Source organism: Parus major, chromosome 2 (assembly GCF_001522545.3).
Source record: "Parus major isolate Abel chromosome 2, Parus_major1.1, whole genome shotgun sequence".
NCBI lineage: Eukaryota > Metazoa > Chordata > Aves > Passeriformes > Paridae > Parus > Parus major.
The window spans coordinates 87,602,683-87,622,658 of record NC_031769.1 but is presented as its reverse complement, the minus strand read 5'-3'; the positions used below and the strand labels follow the sequence as shown (position 1 = coordinate 87,622,658).

Here is a 19,976-nt window from a genome sequence, read left to right as displayed (position 1 = left end):
AGGGAAGAATGTGGTGGTACAATTTGGGGAAAAATGGAAGACAAAATATTGCAAATATGTTAATTTTTTTTTGCACATGGCAGATGTTGAGACTGAAACTTGATGGAAACCAGACACCTTTACCTCTTTGTTTTTCAAAACTGTAAGCACCTCAGAACCAAAGTTCTTTCAGTACTTGTGATCTGAGCATTTTGTTTTCCTACATCTTTTGACTGTTAAACTCAGCATTGTAATAACATGTGACACAGGGGTTCTGAGTTTTGGTGAGCCCAGAAAGGCAGCCTTCCTGTAGAAATAGTAAAATGTCATGTACAGTTTGAATTTTTCCATTTTGTTTTCTTCCTCACTTACATAAACATTTAAAGATGTGTTTTTATATTTGCAGTAGATGCTGAAATTGATAACAGTTAAGTGTGTTAGACATGAAACTTGAAACATCTGTCTTCCTGATGTTTTCTGTCAAGTACTTGCCAGGATCACTTTCCCTATGTTGGAGCATGTCATACAGTTAAAGCACTGACTTACCAGCTTGACATATGAGCATTACATTTTGCTTTTGAGAAATGAGTACTTGTAATCCAGCATGCTGATGAAGGCAAAAAAAAAAACATTACAGGTAGTCTTCTGTGTCCATCTTCCCTTCAGTAATCTTCTACCCAGTCAAAATCAGGGTTTGTTTTTTTTTCTTGCAGGCTCTGACATCAGAATGTGATCTTTGCCAGTATATGTGATAGAGTAATGCTGGTTGCTAAAGAGTAGCCTTGAGGCTGTGAGTTTACAGTCGCTTACTGGTCTGACTCATGGCTATATGTTGTATTCAGTGGCCTGTTGAATCTAACTTTGAATAAACTGCTATGCTCTGTGCCTCTGCTGTCTGAAGTTCCGTGTGTGATTCTGCAAAGGTACTGTTTGGATGTTCAGCATTCAACTTTGAAATCCAAACTGGTTTTTTTGGCATTTTTATACCATCAAAGGCATAAGCATCAATATAAGTGGAATTACTGTAGTGCTGGAATTAACAAGCATCCATTTGAAGCATCGATGGTGAAGGGTCTAGAGAATAAATCATGTGAGAAGTGGCTGAGGGAGCTGTTTAGCTTGGAGAAAAGGAGGCTCAGGGGGACCTTATTGCTCTCTGCAACTGCCTGAAAGGAGATTGTTCTAAGCTGTGGTTTGGCCTCTTGTCTGACACAGCCAGTGATAGGATGAGAGGAAATGGCCTCAGGCTGCTCCAGGGGAGGTTCAGGTTGAACATCAGGAAGAATTTCTTAATGCAAAGTGTTGTTAACTATCTGAATGGACTGCCCAGGGAGATGTTCAGGAAACAACTGGACATTGCACCATGGTCTAGTTGAAAAGACAGTGATCAGTCAAAGGTTGGACTTGATGACCTCATAGGTCTTTTTCCACTTAAAAGATTCTGCGCATTGTTTGGATTTCAGGCCATATACAAAAATTGAGATGCGAAACATATTGTGCACTCTGTTCATTTCTGTAAATACTGTGAGTGTGGCAGTTGGAGAACCTAGTCACAGAACAAGGCTAACTGTGCAGCTTCTTGCTACATTTATTTTCTCAAGGAAGAAATAAATATTTTAAAGTTAAGCAATACTTTGCAACAGTCTGGTTTTAACTGGTTTTTGAATGCTGACAACACAAGGAGAGCCTCCTTTGTTTTTTACCCCTTGAAGATTTGTGATGTGCAAGTCTACAAGACCAACAATTGCAGGACCCATTTTCAAACAACACCAGGCAGAAATACAGCTGTTGGCAGCTTCTTTTTTGTCTAAAAATTAAACCACTGAGATAATAGATTCCTTATGTGAACTTCAGACTCATGACTGGACCTTCTTTTGCTTGGAGAATGTCACAAAGTAGTAATCTGAGGATAAAAAAGGGACAATCTACTCTGGTCTTCCGAAACTAAATAGTTGGCAGCTCTTCAGCTTGGGAAAGGATGGGGAAAAAAAGAGTGGAGGGTTGTTTTGGAGGTCAGGAAAATCATCAGTTCTGAAAAAGCATACTAAAGGAAGTCTTACTTTTCATAGCAGAAGAGCTGGAAAGCACTCAACAGCAGATCAGCTGAAAGTAAATGGAGTAAGTCTTTAAAATGGGCAAAATTCATTACCAGATAAAATTACTTAATCAGAGCTGAGATATACTGTAAGAAACTTGTGGTTAATTAGTGATTCCGAAACAGTGGTACAAAAGGTCTCTGGTTCGGGAAGTTTGTGTACAGATGGCTACTAATAATTGGAGTTATTTGTCCACTGTGTTTTGAATGTCTTTTTGCTGAACATCCCATAAATGAAGAAAAATACCAATTTAGATACAATCCTAATGATTTCATCACCCGATAAAGATTATAGTTGATTTAAAGGGGTTTTGAGCAGCCTTTGGAACATTCTCTTGATTAGTTCACAGTTCTGCTTATGCACAATGTAAAACATTTTGAGAATGTTTTTGTTGAAATGTAGATTCCAAATGTCACAATATAACCTGTACTGTTTTCTCTCACTTTACATAATATTCCAGCAGTCACATTCTGTTTCATGTTTGGCATTTTGCATGCATAGTGGATTGGTATGCAGAAAATGAGGAAGTTAATAATTCATCTTATATTCTGACTGCACAAATATTATACATAGGGAGCTGTTTGGTGTCAGAAAGCAGGATATAACAAGTACAGCTGTTGTGTTTAACAGATTGGGTTTGCAGGAAAGCTTTTGGGGTTTCATTTCATTTGAGTTTATTATTTGCAAGCGACTTGCTGACTTTGAAACTTCATGTAGTGTGATATCATGATGGGTAAATAGCCAGCATCTTGGGGAGGGAAAGGAAAAAAGTCTCAAGTTATGTCAGGCCAGACATTCATGTCAGATATAAATCTGCTGGACTTTTAAAAAGGCCAGGCTCACATTAACTGAGTGTGAAAGCAGAAGTAATGTGAAGAAAAGGGTGCAGGGAAATACTTTCAAATGAAGATATGGGAAAAGTTGCTTTATTTTTAATTTATTAAAAATATGGGATTGTACTTGTGATTTGCATCTCTACTTGAATTTTTTTCCCCAATTGAAGTAGAAAAAGATTGCCCTGGAGGATAAGTTAGAATAGTTTGATAACTTGTTCTTTAGAAAAATCCTCTGAGTTGCAGTTGTACTGAGGCCTTACAGTGAACTCTAATATGCCAGACTTTTTTCTAAGAAATTAAAAAATTGACAAGTCTTAGGATATATAATGAACTTTGTGTTCCCTCAGCTGCAGTTCCATAACGTTCTGAGCTGACATCAAGGTGCTTTAAGCTGCTAGCCCTGTACAGGTTGTGATTTTATTTCTGAACTCAGGACCCCCTTGAACTCTATCTGGCCTTGGCTGATTCTATGATTGAACTTTGAGCAAAAGTGTTTCTTTCCTTCCTCACTTGATCTTTGTTATTATGAAAGTCTGGATGTATATGTGCCCTCTTTAAGTTGTGTTGTTTTTTTAAGAAAATTGCAGCAGGTGAACAAGAGAAGCTGCTTTTGTCTTTCTGAATCCCATTTTGTGTATGTGTTGACATTGAACATACATGTAGGTATTAATTGTAGTGAGGATTTTCCTTTATTGATAGCAATATAAGTCTGGTCCAACTACCACCTCTTTTATAAGGCGTGCACAAGCTATAAAAAGATGCAGGTTGTGCTTCCCCTCGTGGTTCAGCTGAACCTGCAATGACCCCGACTTTTGTTTGGAATTTATTTTGTGTCTTAAGTTTGGTTATGATTTTTTTGTTGGCTGCTTGTTTTGGAGATTTTTTTAATTCCTCTTTGACTAGGCTCCTTCAACGTATTTGGGGACCATTATTTAACAGTTATTTAAATCTGGCATTGGTGCTGGGCTGGCAGCCAGTCAAGCTTCAACCCTCCCCGCAGGCTGAGTGCCCTGATCTTTCTTAGTCATCTTTCTTTTGATGTGTTGGGAAAGCTTCTTGCTTTTGGTTTTAACAAGCTATTGTTTCTTGCTTTGGCTTGCCACCTTATGGTTATGTTTTAACTTGTCCATCTTCCCTGTTTCCCTCGAGAGAACACTTGAGTTTCTTTTGTTTCTTAAAAGTCTCTTTATTTTAATTGCCATCTTTAATCAATTTCAATGATTTATTATTTTTTTTGTCCTTTCAGAATTTAGGTGTCTTATCACTTCTCCTGATTCCCTAATATGTCCAATAGAGGAACACTTTACTCTTTCAGTTTCCTAACTTATTTTTAACAAGCTTCTCCTTTTGCATGTAGTTCCCATGTGCTTCAGCTGATCGCCTGTAAATTCCTGTATTTCTGTTGCATGCTATACCTAGTGTGGTCTGGAGAGCTGATGAATTTTGGTGTAATGTGCTTGGCTGGACTAGATCTTTGTTTATGGCCCTATTCTTTTATGGAACTGCACTGGGTAGTACTGCCTGTAGCATGTCCTTGCTGGAGACAGCTGACATGGATGTCTGTAGGGATGATCAAGTGCACAGACAGTAAAAAAGAGGGGAATAGGAAGTAATCTCAACTGGCTGGATGGAGTCTGTTTCTGTCATCCACTCCTTTTTCTTCTTTTGAGGAAGATTGATTTTGTATTGTAAAATACCAGTGATTTCATCTTGTATAATACAACACTATATTGAATACTATAAAAAAAAAATCTTGACCTGCTCTCAATACCTATGTCTTAGGTTGAACTAAGAAATGGATTTAAATCCCCACAGCATGGGGGAGTTCTTAATCTATGTTTTACACATTTGTGTAAATATGTTAACATATGTTAACCCCCATCTGTGGGATGAGGTAAGGTATCACAAGAATCTTGTCCATTCCATTAAGGTGGTTTACTGTTTTAAAAATACTGCTGGAATACTTCATAGGGGGAGTGGATTGATGAAATAAGAACAGATCAAGCAGACAAAATTTTGGAGGAGCTGGATTTAATTGCTTAGATCACCAGTATGAGTTGAAAATCTAATTTTCAACACTGCTTTTAAGATGACTTTTCTATGTACCTAAATCATTTGGTTTAGTTGGCTTTATCCTTTTGTTCCTTTCTCTTTGTTGTTTCTTCTTAGGAAGGGGGAGACTATTCAGCGAAGATCACTATCTTCTAATTCCTTGTTTTGTGCATAGCTTACAAATACTATCTCTTTTTTGCCATATTTGGTACTTTTGAACTTGAATATTTATTAGTGAAGTGTTCTTCCTGAATGTTTGACTTTCTCAGCTGTAAAGAGGAGAGAAACCCTGATCAGTACTTTTAAAGTTTAGTGCATGTCCTATATATCAGAATTCCTGAAGTTTGATAATTGGTGGACAGAAGAGAACTGGCTTATGTTAGTTATTTACTTTGGTATTCAAAACCCTTAGAATGAGATTCTGAGGAAGAGACTCTTTGACAGAAACTATTTGCATAAGAGCTAACTGCCATTACAGATCAAACTATTTATAATAAAGCATAGAATTGAACACAGAGTTTTCAAAGCAAAAATTACTGTGGCAGGCCTCAGGGTTTTGCATCAATCTTGCCATTAGTGTATATTAACTTCCCATATGAAAAAGGTGGTTAGCAGTACGATAGACAAACTGTACATGAAAAGAATGAAGGTAAGTAAATAAAAAAAAAAATTTGCAAAGATTTCATCAAACTAAAAAAGACTGCATAAAGGAGACATTTCTCCTTACTACAATAAGTAAAATAAAGTATAATAAAAAATGTGGCAGATGAGTAGTTTATATGGAGCTGTGTTGGCTTTCTAAATTGTATCTTATGTTTGTACACTGAATTCTTAAAGGCCTCTTTCACACCACACCGTCTTTCAACTTTGCCACAGCAAATGCAGGGCATCTATAATATCAGGATTTCCATCAATTATCTTATGGCACTACAATTACTACAGAGCATCGAGTTAGAAGTGGAGCAAAAACCAGTACTGAATTGTTTGGTGAACAAAGGCTTGGGTGTATTTTTTTTGCTACCTTTCTTATGTCATACATTTAAAAATAACTTGCTTTAGAGGTCAACTCTCCTTGTTTTTATATGTTGTGTTCTAGCTCTTATTTATAAAGAAATGTTGCTTTTTATATAATAAGATTGAAGGTAATAGTTGTTCTGCTCAGGTGATTGCACTAACACATCAATAAATTAATAATAATAAAAATATTGGACACAGTTGTTAATAAATATATATTTGTGTTCTAGATTAAAAATCTTGAAACCCTAGTTATTCACTTACATGAAATATGTCTATGAAAGTCTTTACACTGCCTAATTTTTGCCTTGTGTTCTTGCGTATTTTGACTCGGTCAAAACAGATGCTCTGCAATGGCTCATGTACCATATTTCATTCTCTCTGTGTAAACTTACTTTTATGAGCTCATCCTTATATTTTTTCAAAATGGAGAGCATAGTTGTTATAGGATTTTTTGCTGTGAAAAAAGTGATTATTCTGTTCAGTTTTCTTGGAGTGTCTTGTTTACAGTGTTTCTTTGGTTTATTTGAGGGCGTTGGGAGTTTCAGTGACAGACTACACATTTGAAGACTGTCAGCTGGCTTTGGCTGAAGGACAGCTTCGTCTACCTTCAGATACGTGTCTTTTAGAATTTGCAAAGCTTGTGAGGAGCCTTGGGTGAGCATATACAATATTTATATGTAAGGTGCATATTTATTGTATATCTATGTTTATATAGTTTTCCTATCATGTAACAATATTGCATTTATAAATATGTATGGAATGTTGTCATCACCCAATGAGGGAAACACCAGTATAAAATTGAAACAATACTGTACTTAACTTTCAAGCAGCACCCCTGAATCCCAGTGACTAGAGGAGGTTGTAAAGTTCTTATTTTCCATCTGACAAGAGAGCAGAGTGAGTCTGAAGCGTTCATTCCTGAGCTAGAAGACACTTTCTGAAGAGGATCAGGAATACTGTGGGATTCCCAATATTTGATACAGTTAAAGAGTCAGTTGCCGTTTCCTGTGGAGACATCTGTGGAGGGAAAACAAGGGCTGACAATAGCAATCTTGTGACTGGATTAACCTTGTAATAGTGAGGACAGAGGGGTCACCCTTCACTCAGAAGGTGGTGGTTGATCTTTTGAGCAGGTCACTGCCAGATGGACTTTCTAATGCAGCTGTAGGTCAGTGCATGCAGCGTGGGTCCTCTCTTCTTTCTTCCCATAGTGCCATTTCCTGCTAGCTTTACCTTTCAAAAAAACCTCAGCCAACCTGAAAATTTTACATAAACCAAATAGTAGACTGTGCTGCTGTTTTCAAATTTTTCTCCTGCTTCTTCAGTGATCTTATTGAGCAACCGTCAATTAAATGTACAGCCTCATCCTATTAACTCTCAATATGCAAACACCCTTTTTCATTTTCTTGTCTCATCACCTGAAAGTACAGAGTGTAGTTTAATGTTTCCATTGTGTATTTTATTTCCTTTCACTAATTTTTCCTTCAGCTTCTGTACATAAATGAAAATAAAGAAGAAAAAGCTCTCTTGGAGAATAAAGAATGTAGGACAGCACACATCATTAATTCAGAAGACAAGCATATATTAATCGATTGTCAAGACTTCCATCTGAAAAACTTCCATTAGGATAGGAGAGACTTCTAAGGGAAGAGTCTTACTTTGTTTAAAAGGCTTTGAATTTACACTACTAGGGAAGAAAAACAAGCAAAACAAAACAAACCAACCGCCCACGTCTCTTATTATGCAGTTCATAATCCCGGGATTCAGTTTAATCCTCTTGTTAAGTTGTCTGGCTTCTGTCTGCTCAATTTAAAGCTGTTCTTTCAAATTATGCTTTTCTAGGGTTTTGTTTTGGCCTCTGAAACAGTTACATGCATTTGTGAGTGAGGTTCACTGCAGACCAGAAGTTCTCTTTCTGGTATGAGCAATTAATCACTGGTGAAATATAATCCTCTCTGAATCTGGGCATGTGCCAATAAGAAGGATATTGTGATGGTATTTTTCTGGCACAATTGGATGAAGACTGTAATATGACTTCATCTCTAATGCATATCTGATAATAATGTAGTCATTTTGCTGTTTATTCAAAGGTTTTGAGGCCAGGGAGGCATTAAGATCATCCACTAGCATCCCTAAGTAACTAGAACAGTAAATTTTATCCAATGGATTTTTCATTCAGTCTTAATACTTGTTTTTGAGCAATGACGTACTTTCGAGGTAATGCCCGGGTTTAAGATTCCTATAGTAAGGTAAATTCAGAGTTCTTTTTGGTTTAGATTTTTTGAAATCAACTTTACACCTCAGTTTGCTGTACTGAAGAGTTACTTCTGCGCACATTGTGTCTACAGGATTCATTATCATTGTCTGTAAAATTCGGTTAGCCTGTGTTCAGCTGGATGGGATCCAGTCCAGAATCCATGCAGTCGCAGCACTGAGCTCTCATGCTTCATCTATGGATGTGCTTGGGCTCTGTTAACAGAGCTATACAGCTGGCTTGTACCAAACTCTGTGATAAAATGACTGCTTTATCAATGAGATCAATTGATCATAGACTTATCTTCTCAAATTGTGCCTTCATTACTCCTCAAGGAGTCATGTTTCTCTTCAGTCTGATAATTTATGTCTGACCAACGAGCTAATTGCTAAACTATGTGCAGTCTATGTTATAGCTTTCATATCTTTTTTCATACAATGTAAATTCTCTGCTTCATTTAATTAATCTGTAAGTAATTACCCCACTGTTTAAAGTAAATGTCTAGTTTTACTTGAACTGGATCTATTGCTGTGTTCTGGCCATTGAATTTTGTTTGGATTTTGTGCCTTACTAAAGACCTCTTTGGATATCTTCTTCAGGAAGTGTTAATACAGCTAACTAAGTCTAGTCTCTGTCTTTTTATGAGATACTTCTTATGAGCTGCTTTAGGGTAGTTGCCTGCAAGGAGATCCTTGAGTTCTGATTTGAATTGATTTGTTCCTATTGTTTCAAGCTTTTGTTTGTTCAAATTCCCAATATTACATCATCAAGTTGACCATGAGGATTCTTTTAGTCAAATCAGCTGTAGGCTACCAAGATCTGCAAGGACCTGAGGCCTGTTGCTTGTCTATTCTTGCTTAACAGCCTCTACCATCCAGACTACAATGCAGGCTTCTGCTTTCCATGTGTGCCTGAAACGGTGGTCCAGACTGTAAGGCAGAACTTTGTATCCCCAGAGTAATAACCCTCACAGCTAATTACCTGTGCTGTGACTTCAGAGTGCTCAGAGGTCATCTACAACAAGGGGAAATGCTCTGGAGGATGTTTACCATCTGAATTTGTGATAAAAGCAATGCTCTCTACTACAGGAGGTGATCATGGATCAGGCATGACAGCAAATACCAACCATAGTAGCCCCTGCTTTTGTGGATCAAGGCAGGGTATGCCAAGAGTATTCAAGAAGGTCTGTTTTGCAGTTTTTTGCAGTATACTTGCTTTCTGATGGCAAGAAGTTGCACAGAAGTATGTCAGCAGACATTAAAGTGAATGTATTGTGCTTTTCTGGCTTAGGGCATCTTTCTCTGTGCTTGCAGTTTACAGTAGCTAGCTACAAGTTCCAGCTGTTCTTCCAGCTCTCTGAGACACTAGAAGGTTATTGGCAGATTCCCAGCATGCAAGAAATGAGCTTGTTTTCAAATAGTCAAATACAGCTAAAACTAGCTTACTTGCTAAAAATAGCGATAATTATGCTGTAAAATATTCTACCTTCAGGGATCCGGTTTTCCTTGTGAAGTCTGCTGTGAAGAATTTAATGTCCAGAGCTGTTAATCTTGAAAAATGTCCTTTCCATCTTCATGGATTCAGGAATACTTCTTGTTCTCTTTAGTGTGCACTGACCTAAAAAATGAAGCAAAACACCACAACAGAAAATAATTTTATATGTCATAAAGCCTAGATCTTGCATGGCAACTATTAAGCCAACAAGCATGGTTTCATGAGGGAAGACATTTGCTGTTGGCTTTCTATAATTTTTGGCCTCCATTGGGATAAAAGTAACTATTGTAAAGGAATTGGGACATTCAAACCTTTTCATATTGGTTCAGAACCCATTATGAGATTTGCACGTGGCTTCTGAAGACTTCAGTTTAGCAGCTTATGGTCATCAACATATTAATTACTTTCTGGTTTTGAAGAGCTAGAGGGAAGTGAGCCCACCTTGCATTACCAGAAGTACAATGCAGTCATACTGAAGTTGAAACAGTTTGCCTCACTGATCCACATACTGCTTTTGAGATTGCCTCACATCTTTCTGTATTTACAAACCACAAGATGCCTGTAAGATTTGTGGTGAGCTGTGTTACTTCCCGTACAAGATTTTGCCTTCAAGCTTCTATAGCTTTTCAGGCTTATTTACTTGTGAAGCAGAGATCTTGCAAGTCTTGAGTGCTACTCGCCAAATGAGTGCTCCATCAGTTCTAGAAGACAATTAATTGCAAAGAAAATCTCTCTGATTTAGAGACAAATGTTACACTACATATTCTGCGTCAGTGGGGGCTTATCTCAAGGGAGGATTTAGATGCCAGCTGTCCTTGTGCTACAGTTAAAATCCATTTCAGCCTCTAGTCTGGGATGTATTATCAGTGGACACTTCTTGCATGTAATCCTGCATGTGAGAAGATGAGTTCTGGGTACATCTCAAATCCTCTATGGATTTTTTTGTTATTGTTCCTTCTACTTTTCTACTTGATCAAGAAAAATGAATGTTTGCAGTAGGCTGTCTCACTCTTACACCGTCTAGGACTAAATCTTTAGATGCTTTAATGCTAGGATGAAGAACTTGTGAATGTTCTATAGGAGCCATGGGTTTCTGGAAGAATTCTTGCATGTTCAGGTCTTCCAGAAACACAGGTTGTGGCATGTTTTAGTTAGTACATATCGGTAAGCCAGTATAGGTCACAACAGACAGCATGGGAGTTGAATTTTTACTTAAGAGTTGTGATGTTTAGGAAGGGTCACTACAGCAACCAATCAAGTTCTGGAGCTGATGTATCAGATCATCTTCCTATCAGAAATGCTCTTATCTTTTTTCAGAAGCTACTCAGAATGCCGTTATTAAGCATTTTATTCATTTTTGTTACTGAGAGGAAGCTGCTGAGGAGTCCCAGCTGCAGTCCGAGAACAGTTCTGGTGTTAGCTTTTGAGTTGTGTGAATTACTACTCTTCCTTGCCTGCAGCAGCAAGCAGCAAAGCAGGCAACTGCAGGAGGACGTTGTAGGAGACTTTACTGGTATCTTTTGTCTTCCGAGTGGAAAGATGCCCAAGTTACCCCAAATCAGTTCAGAGGAGACGTGATCCAGATCTGCTTGATGTTGTATTAGGAGAGAAAGCTGCTTGTCTTTTCATCATACCTCCAGTACCCTTTATTTTATCCATAGTAAGATTATTCAATAAGGCTTTGTTTGGTCTTTATGGGTTGTTGGGGTGTTTTTTGTTTGTTTGGGGTTTTTTTGTTTGGGTTTTTGTTATTTGGGGTTGTTTTTTTTTTTAGCAAAGGCAAAACAGGAAGCTTGACTTAGGCAAACAACTAACCAACAACCATGCAGTAGATATCTACCTAAGTATAAAGCTGTTCATTCATCAGTCAAAGTCTGGTTTTTGCAATGGGGAAGGACTGAGGAAATTCTGTCACTGTAGGAACTGCAAGAATTTTGTTTAGGTTACCTCACAATGGTGTCCAACTCAAGACTGAATGTGAAAAATGAGGACCGATAAACAGGATTAACAGTATAATCACTCTTACGTAATCCCTGAATTTTTTTTAGGTAAGATGCATCATGTCCTTCCTGTTCAGTGACATTAGTAAATTTGGAAACATAATTGGTTTATGTTACTGTCCTACAATACAGCCATATTTGGGTGACCTAACTTCCACCTAGTTCTCCATGCTTGGAATTTATTAGCTAGTTCTAGACTGTGTTTCTTCCTGTTGAACTAATTACACATATGGCTTGTAATCAAGGTAGACTGAAGGACGACATGAGTTTGTCCACGTTTCTTAAGCCCTTGTAGTAATTCCTAATAAAAATTGAGAACTAATGGGAGATTTAAAATTACAGAAATACATTATTTTATAATAAAGTTGTGTAATAATTCTTAATCCAGACTTTGTAATCTTTTACACTGTTACCCGTTTTTTCATTTGATATATTGAAATATGTATTGTTAAAGCTGGGTTGATTTTTAAAATGTGCAAAAATAATATGCTTTATAGGCTGAAGCCAGAAACACTTGAAGATGATCTCAATAAATATGCTGCAAGTGCCATGAAAATGAAGAAAGAAAAGGTTGATCTCAAAGAATTTTCAGCCTACTTGGAATTTCCAGTTTCTCAGACATTAGAAAGTATGTTTTCACTTTTTGATGAGGTAAGAAACAACGTTAAGTTTAAAAATTTTACTACCTTTGGTAAACTTCACTTTAACCTACTTCTGTGTAAATTGAATTCACTGAGGTTTGATTTCTGAGTACTTTACCATAAAATTTCTTACTGCACTTCCCTTTCAGCAAGGTAAGGGCACCTATCACCAGCTAAATAAAGCATTCCTTCAGGTAGAACTTAAAAGGTATATCAGGTGGACAAAAACTGTATTTTTTCTAGATGTAAAAAAGAGGAGGAAGGGTAGGGTCAGGCAAGACCTCTGCTGCTGTTCATTGGAGCTGAATGCAGTGTCTGTTAGCTGATATTTCATTTACTTTGTAAATAAATGATCTGTTCTTCTATGGGCCTGAAACCTGAAGGATCTTGGTGAATGAGCCAGTTTTTCATTCCTCTGGCAATCAGTCAGAATGGGGAAATGACGATTATTATCTTTGGATGAGGTGCTGTCTGGACCAGGAAGTGGATATGTCCACAGTGTTCTCTCTCGGAACAGATGTCGTGTATTCAGGGCTTAAATTAGGGTGCGTTGTCCTCTGATTCTCTGGTTTTAATTTCAGCCCACTGATTCAGATGGTTCAATGGAAAAATCTTAAATATGCGAGTGAAGGGTGACAGTAGCAGCACTGTCTTCCAAGAATATTTAAACTGTGACTTTTGACTGAGGCTATGAAAAGAATCTGCAGAGCTTTCACCCAGGTTCTTGTCCTTGTGTGATTTCATTTCAGTGAGACTGTTTTTTTGTCACAGCACATGTAACAATCTTTCTGAGTATTCTGCATTTTTAGCAACTGTTAGTTATTTATGAAAATTCTCAGACACTGCACTATTTTGAGGGGAGGTTTTTCCTTCACAGAATGAAGATGGTGTAATTGACATTCGGGAATTTGTCATTGCTCTGTCAGTTGTCTGTAAGCCATCCAAAACTCTGGAAACAATTCAGTTGGCATTTCAGGTAAGCTGCATTTTCTTGTTCTATATAGTTTGCTTATTTTTAGAAACTATTAATATTGGCATTAGACTCAATAGAAGTTTCCACATTTCCTTTTAATACTTAATTACATTTTAAAATAATATTAACGGAAGGTTAGATTAAGAGTTTGTGTTAATAGGGAATACATTGCAAGTGTAAGTTGTGTAAAATTATGAAAGCTTGCTGCTTGAAGTTCTTTGTAGAACTCTGGTAGAATCCTTTTCAGCAAATTAAGTCTGAGAGCTCAAGTCCTTTGTATTGATTCCTCTAAACAGTCTGCTGAATTGTACTTGCTGCTCTTAGAATGTTTCAACAAATCTAATTTTTCAAGTTGTTGAAGTATTTTTTTAATAATTCCTACATATTAATAGAGATTATTTTTTATCTCCTTTTTTCTTGTTAAAATTTTCTTCCCTTAGTCCTACCATGTATGTGTGGTGGTCCTGCAGTCTTTGCCCAGACTTAATGGTTCCCAGACGTGCTCCTGATCTTGCTCTAGCCTCAGTGGTTTGTTGTAGCATCACCATAGATTGTTAATGCAAGCTTTTTGGGAAAGTGACAGCAGCAATGCTTAACCATTAATTAATGGGTTTCTGATTTATTACTTTTAAATTAATTTCTTTAATTTTTCTGTTTCAACATACGAGCTCTGCTGCATCCTGCATCACCTTTTCCCTTTGCCCTGAATTCACATAGTCTTCAGTGCTACTGAAACTGAGAAGTGCTAAGTCTTGATGCTGTCTTCTCTAGTGAATGCATTGTGCTCAGAGCATTCAGTTGCATGGTGCTACACTGCAGCCTTACTTTCTATGTAGTTGTATTCAGGTTCTTCAGCATGATGACTTTAACCACGTTTTGCTGAGGAAATGAGACTCCTGTGAATGCTTAGTGTTCACATGTATCATTCTTACCTTTAGGCCAGAATCCAATAAATTTGGCAAACAAGGAAGGAGCAAAAATATTTGGTTCCTACAAATATTGTGGGAAATCTCTCATTAGTAGATGCATTTATTGCTGCTTCTGAGGGAAAAGCAGAAAGAAAGGTCTCTGTCCTAACTCAGTCTATTTCAGCTATAAAATGGCATAGAAAAATAGTTAGGTACTGTTTGGTCAGTTCTGTGTCTTCATTCTAAAATGAACAAATTTGAAGTAAATGTAGAGGGGGTTTGGGGAGATTTTTTTGTTTAAATTTAACTGTCATGTTTTATAATGTGCAATATAAGTATATCATTTAAGAGGACGAAAAGCTCAGATTGGATGGTTATTTTCTTTCTGGAAGCACTTGAAGTTAATTAAACTGTTTCTTAGAAAAACTGCTATTCTTTATTATCTGCTTCACTCTCTAACTCATAATATGTAATTTGGAGTCACTTTGTTAACTACACAGTACAAAGTTAGATGTAAAACTGCAAAGAAGCTTCATGTATTTATTAAGAAGGGGAAGTTCTCAGCAAGGGGAAGCAGGTATGGCTTATTTTATCCTGTTGGTGATGGTGAAAGGGTTAAGAGAAGTCTCAAGCTGAGGACATTTTGCTTATTCTAGGATTTAAAAAAAGCAAAGAGAACCTTTTTTAATTCTTTTCTACCTCCTGTCCTGACTTCACATACAATGAGATATTCTCACAGCTTACCTGGAGCCATGGAAGGACCTAGCTAGTTCGTGAGTGTATGACTTTGAACAAGTGCTGTCCTCTGCCGTGTGCAACATTTAATATAGCTACAAGTTTTCAAAGTTAAAGTGTTTAGTATATGACTGAGGAACTTGAAAAATAGTATCATTATATGGAGTTGATACAAAACTAGGAGGAATGGGAAATACATGTGAAGGTTGTGCTGTCCTTCAGTGGGACCTCTATAGGCTGTGGAGAGTTGGCCAGAGAAAACCTCGATGAGGGCCAGTGCAGGGTCCTGGACCTGGTGAGGAAAAACCCCAACCCCAGCACAGGCTGGGCTGTGACCTACTGGAGAGCAGCTCTGCAGAACAGGACCTGGGAGTCTTGCTGCATGGCAAGTTGACAATGAGCCAGCAGTGCCCTGGTGGCCAGGAGGGCCAGTGGGATCCTGGGGTGCATTGGGAAGAGTGTGGCCAGCAGGTCAAGGGAGGTGATCCTGCTCCTCTGCTTGGCCGTGGTGAGGCCACATCTGGAGTGCTGTGACCAGTTCTGGGCTCCTCAGCACAAGACAAGGGGGGAATAGAGAGGGTCCAGTGAAGGTCACAAAGATGATGAGGGGTCTGGAGCATCTCTATAAAGAGGTGAGACTGAGGGAGCTGGGGATGCTTAGTCTGCACAAAAGAAGACTGATAGGGGATCTCATTCATGCATGTATGTATTTCAAAGGTGGGTGTCAGGACAATGGTACCAGGCTCTTTTCAGTGGTGCCCAATGACAGAATGAGGAGCAATGGCCATAAACTAAATTACAAGATGTTCCACCTCAAGATGAAAAAGAACTTATTTATGTTGAGGGTGCCAGAGAAGGCTTCCAAGGGAGGTTGTGGAGTTTCCCTTTCTGGACACATTCCAAACACACCTGGATGCACTCCTATCCTGCCTCTGGATACCAGGCTATCTAGGTGACCCTGCCTTGGCAGGGCATTTGGACTAAGAGCAGTACTCTAAGTACTACTTCTTCCCTTCCAAGCTGCTAAAAAAACTAAAGGGTGTTATAAATCTTGTCAATATGGTGTTTACACTGACCACCCAATATTATCTACTTGTTCTGTGAAAATGTAGCAGGTTTTATTAAAGAAATGTCTTGTTCTTTTCCCTATTCCTGTGAAAGAGTGTGCAGGTTAGGTGCCGGGGTGCAAAAGGTGAGATTCCTTTGCATCCTTTGCATTTTTTTTTTGCAAAAAAAAAGGTTTGAGCATATGTTTTCTTCCATGGAACTTCAATATTATTCCACTAAGGTGTGCTGTCTCATGGCAACAGCTTTTGTGTGAAAAATACATACTTATGCCTGTTTTGTTCAATCTCATCAGTTCCCACCTTCCCAATGATGTAGAGAAATTAAAAGGAAGTTTCCAAAACAGCACTTTTTACATGGTTTGGTATTTTCAATGCTATCATGCTTGAAAAGGAGACATAAATGTTTCAAAAACTCTTATCTTTCACTTTACATTGTACAGGCAAATTGAGTTATTTTAAGAAAGCTTAAGGAAGAAAAAATTAATTTGGTGCAGATGATTTGAAGTATTCAGGTTCATTTCTCAGGCTAAAACACTGTACATATGCAAAGATGGAATGAGTCTGTGAGCAATTCTTAGTTATCAATCTGTCAGTAGTAAAGCTAACTCTGTGAAGTAACTCTTTAGGATGTAAGATTATGCATATGATTGTTTTCTAGAATAAATACTTGTAGAAAATTATATGCCCATCACTGGTGTATGAAGTAGGATTCTCCTGATTACTACCATTTAGATACAGAATTTTTTTGCAAGCTGACTTTTGGATTTTGGTCAAAGGAATCTTCAGGTTTACACCTGACCAATTGAAAATGGTATCTGATTTAGGCTAACCTAAACATATGTCCCAATATTACAGATTGTCTTGGAGTTTAGACATGTAGCTTAATGGACTGAGTATTATTCCCAGTTATATGTTTGCAAAACATGTTAGTGTTCAACAGGCTTGTCACTGAACATCATGGTAATTCCAGTGATTAGGCATGTAAACGTAGGACTTTTTTCTGATTATAGCAAGCTTTCCTTTCTAAGTATACACAGGTGAACTGATGATGATATTTTTTACCCAGACTAATCTGAAATCCGTAATATATCTCATCAGTCTGAGAGTGACTAGAATGTCTAATACCAAATTTTTATTTTGCTTTACTTCAATGTAGTGCTGTTCATAGGACTTGGCATTCAGCTTTGCAATGATTTATCTTGCTCTCTTGATTCATAGCTGTACCAGTCAGGAGGTGGAACTGTAACAGAAGAGGATTTAGCTTGTATTCTCAAGACTGCCATGGGCGTGTCACAAATTGATGTTACGCATCTTTTTAGAGCTGTAGATGAAGAAGAAAAAGGAAAGATTACATATGGTAAGTATTCTAACGCATCTGAGCTGTCACAAAATGTCAAAATTGCCTGCACTCATGTTGACAAAGCAGTTACATTTTTATTAAACTCTACCTTTTTTAGTTGGCTTGGTGACTTCAATACTGATAACAGCACTGCAAACAAAGTCAATTTTCATTTGGAAAAACAAGTTTCACCTCTGGTATCAAATGCCACGTTTGCATGTTTTCAGTTTTCCCTTCCACATCAAATCACATAATACAAGGATTAGCTCCTTCAACATGTTCTGTTCTGTGACTTTCATGGATGCAAATGTGTATTTTTAAAGAAAGCTGCCTTAGCTCTGTCTTGTTGTTTTGTCTCTTGTGTCTGGGAGTAGGAAATGAGGGGGTTAACCAGGCTTCCTCTTCTATAGTCTGTACTGTAGGTGGAATGGAGGCGAGAAAGTTGCATTTGAAAAATTGAGACCTGGGTGAATAGATTGTGCTGGGAGTCAGAGTACTTACATCACACAGTTACTTCAGATTTTTTATGCTTTATGCAGTAAGGGTCTAAATTTAGTTGTATCATTTGAGTATGAACTGAGTTGTTAATAGCCAAGATATTAAGTATCTCCAGTAGAGGTGCTTATGATATACCCTGTTCTAATTGTTTTCCCTCAGGATAATCAGCATGTATTTAATTTGTAAAAATTTTGCAAAATAATACATCAGTGATAGTAAATCATAGTTTCTACACTAGTAATTCCTCTGTTTCAGTCATACAATATGTATGTAAAGCTTCAAATACATTAATATTTTAGAGTTATTGAAGTCAGTATCATTGTCACTGTCCTTTCCTTTTTTCCTGACTGTCTTGTCTCCTTGCTTCCTTCCTGCTGTATTACCCCTTTCCTTTCTGTGCCTCTTATCTGTCACATTCCCAGCATTTCCACATCCATCCTGCCCATTGCCTTTTTCCTACTTATCGCTGTTATGTTGCTCCTCATCTTCTAACTCATAATGTGCAGTGACTCAGCTCTTCCCTCCACCTCCCAATCACCAGCTTCAAAAATACCAGCACAAATCTTAAACTGGTGTAAGCATAGCAGAATTTTAATTTTGGTACATTTCATTGTTTGAGAATAGCTAAATTTGTAGTCATGTGCAAGTGAACTCAGACCAGGTCATGTGAGTTACCAAAGAATTCATTTTTTAATATTCATCTTTAATAGTTGTGTTTAATCTGCACTTTTCCCCTAAGTGGTCATTGTATGTTCCCATCACAAGAAAATCTGGACCACCAAATCACAGCAATGGCTGCTGGAGTGCTTAGCTCTCTTTTTCACTATTTTATGTCCTGTAGTCAAGAATAGTCTTTTGTGATGCAACACAAAGTACCTAGTAAGATGGTGTTTGCATAATTTCTTTGAAACTTTCCTTAGTGCTTTTTCTGAGAGAAGTGCTCGTTTTATAGTAGAAACATGTCCTTTTAAAATATCTGAAAGTTTAATAGTGGGAGTAAATGTCCAAGTTATTAAATTAGGGAATTAAAGTTGCTAATAAACTTTTGGTATTGCATTTCTGTCTTGAAAGTTGCTGCCATCAATATTCAACCTCTTGCCTTTCCTGAGAATATGTGGAACTTCATACATGCTCATTTTGTTGCACTCACTTACTAGAAAGGAGAGGTGAATAAACTTGCAGACCACATGGTTCTGAAGATACGTGGTTCTGAAAAATTCTGATTTCTCTGAAGAGAAATCAAAACATTGTGTCTGGTGGAAATAACATTATTTTGGATACACACAGCTGGGGACTACTGACAATCTCCTTTCTAGGGTGTTGGAATTTAAAGCAGGAATATTGAATCTTACTTATAAGAACGAAAGATAAAATACCTAAAGTATCAACCTAATTGAAGCCACAGATCTCATCCCAGAGGAAAAGCTCAGGTTGCAGGTAAACAGAATAGCCAAGAGCAAAATCAAGATTGTGTAACTAGATTGGTAATTGTCAATCTGAATAGCTGGAAATCTGGATTTTTTTTGCATGGTTGAAAGCACACTGGAGATCTTATATATCGGTTCTCATAAGCGGTGTGCAGTTGGCTTAGTTGTTCAGATGCACTTTGATTGCAAAGCTTATCCTTTCAGTCTAATATAGACAGAGGCAAAATTTATTAGACTGAAAATGTGATTCTGGAGGGTTTGGTTAGGTTCTCTGATCTCTAGGAGGGCATGTCAAATTCTAGGAAACTCTCCACCAGCTCTTGATAGACAATTCAGATTGTGAAAATGTCCTGAAGACTAGTTTCTGGCTTGCTGTAGCCAGAAAAAAAGGGGGAATTGGCCATATTTGGACTATCTGTATAGACGAAGAATCAGGGAAGGAAGAATTATTTTCTTAAAATAATTATATATTAACCACAGGATTATCCTATTATTTAGCTTAGTGGAAACAAAAGCTAGAGAAGATTAATGAACATAGAGCTTCCAGGAGGAGCATCAAGTAGTAGGAGGGTGTTTCAAGGGTAGGAGAAAAAGTTCTTGAAGTTCTTGTAGTACATATGCATACTTAATGCAAAGATACAGACATGAGTCTTAACTCTA

The 19,976-nt window shown here is 37.5% G+C and overlaps 1 protein-coding gene across 2 annotated transcripts in view; it reads left to right on the top strand.

Moving 5' to 3' along the window:
• The window catches only part of LPCAT1 (lysophosphatidylcholine acyltransferase 1), a 64,694-nt gene that overhangs the window by 35,507 nt on the left and 9,211 nt on the right, over window positions 1–19,976 (top strand). For both annotated transcript variants that reach the window (XM_015618242.3, XM_015618241.3), the window contains exons 10-13: window positions 6,509–6,634; window positions 12,226–12,379; window positions 13,247–13,345; window positions 17,271–17,409. In XM_015618242.3, coding sequence (XP_015473728.1) covers window positions 6,509–6,634; window positions 12,226–12,379; window positions 13,247–13,345; window positions 17,271–17,409 — 518 coding nt within the window. The remainder of the gene's footprint in view (window positions 1–6,508; window positions 6,635–12,225; window positions 12,380–13,246; window positions 13,346–17,270; window positions 17,410–19,976) is intronic.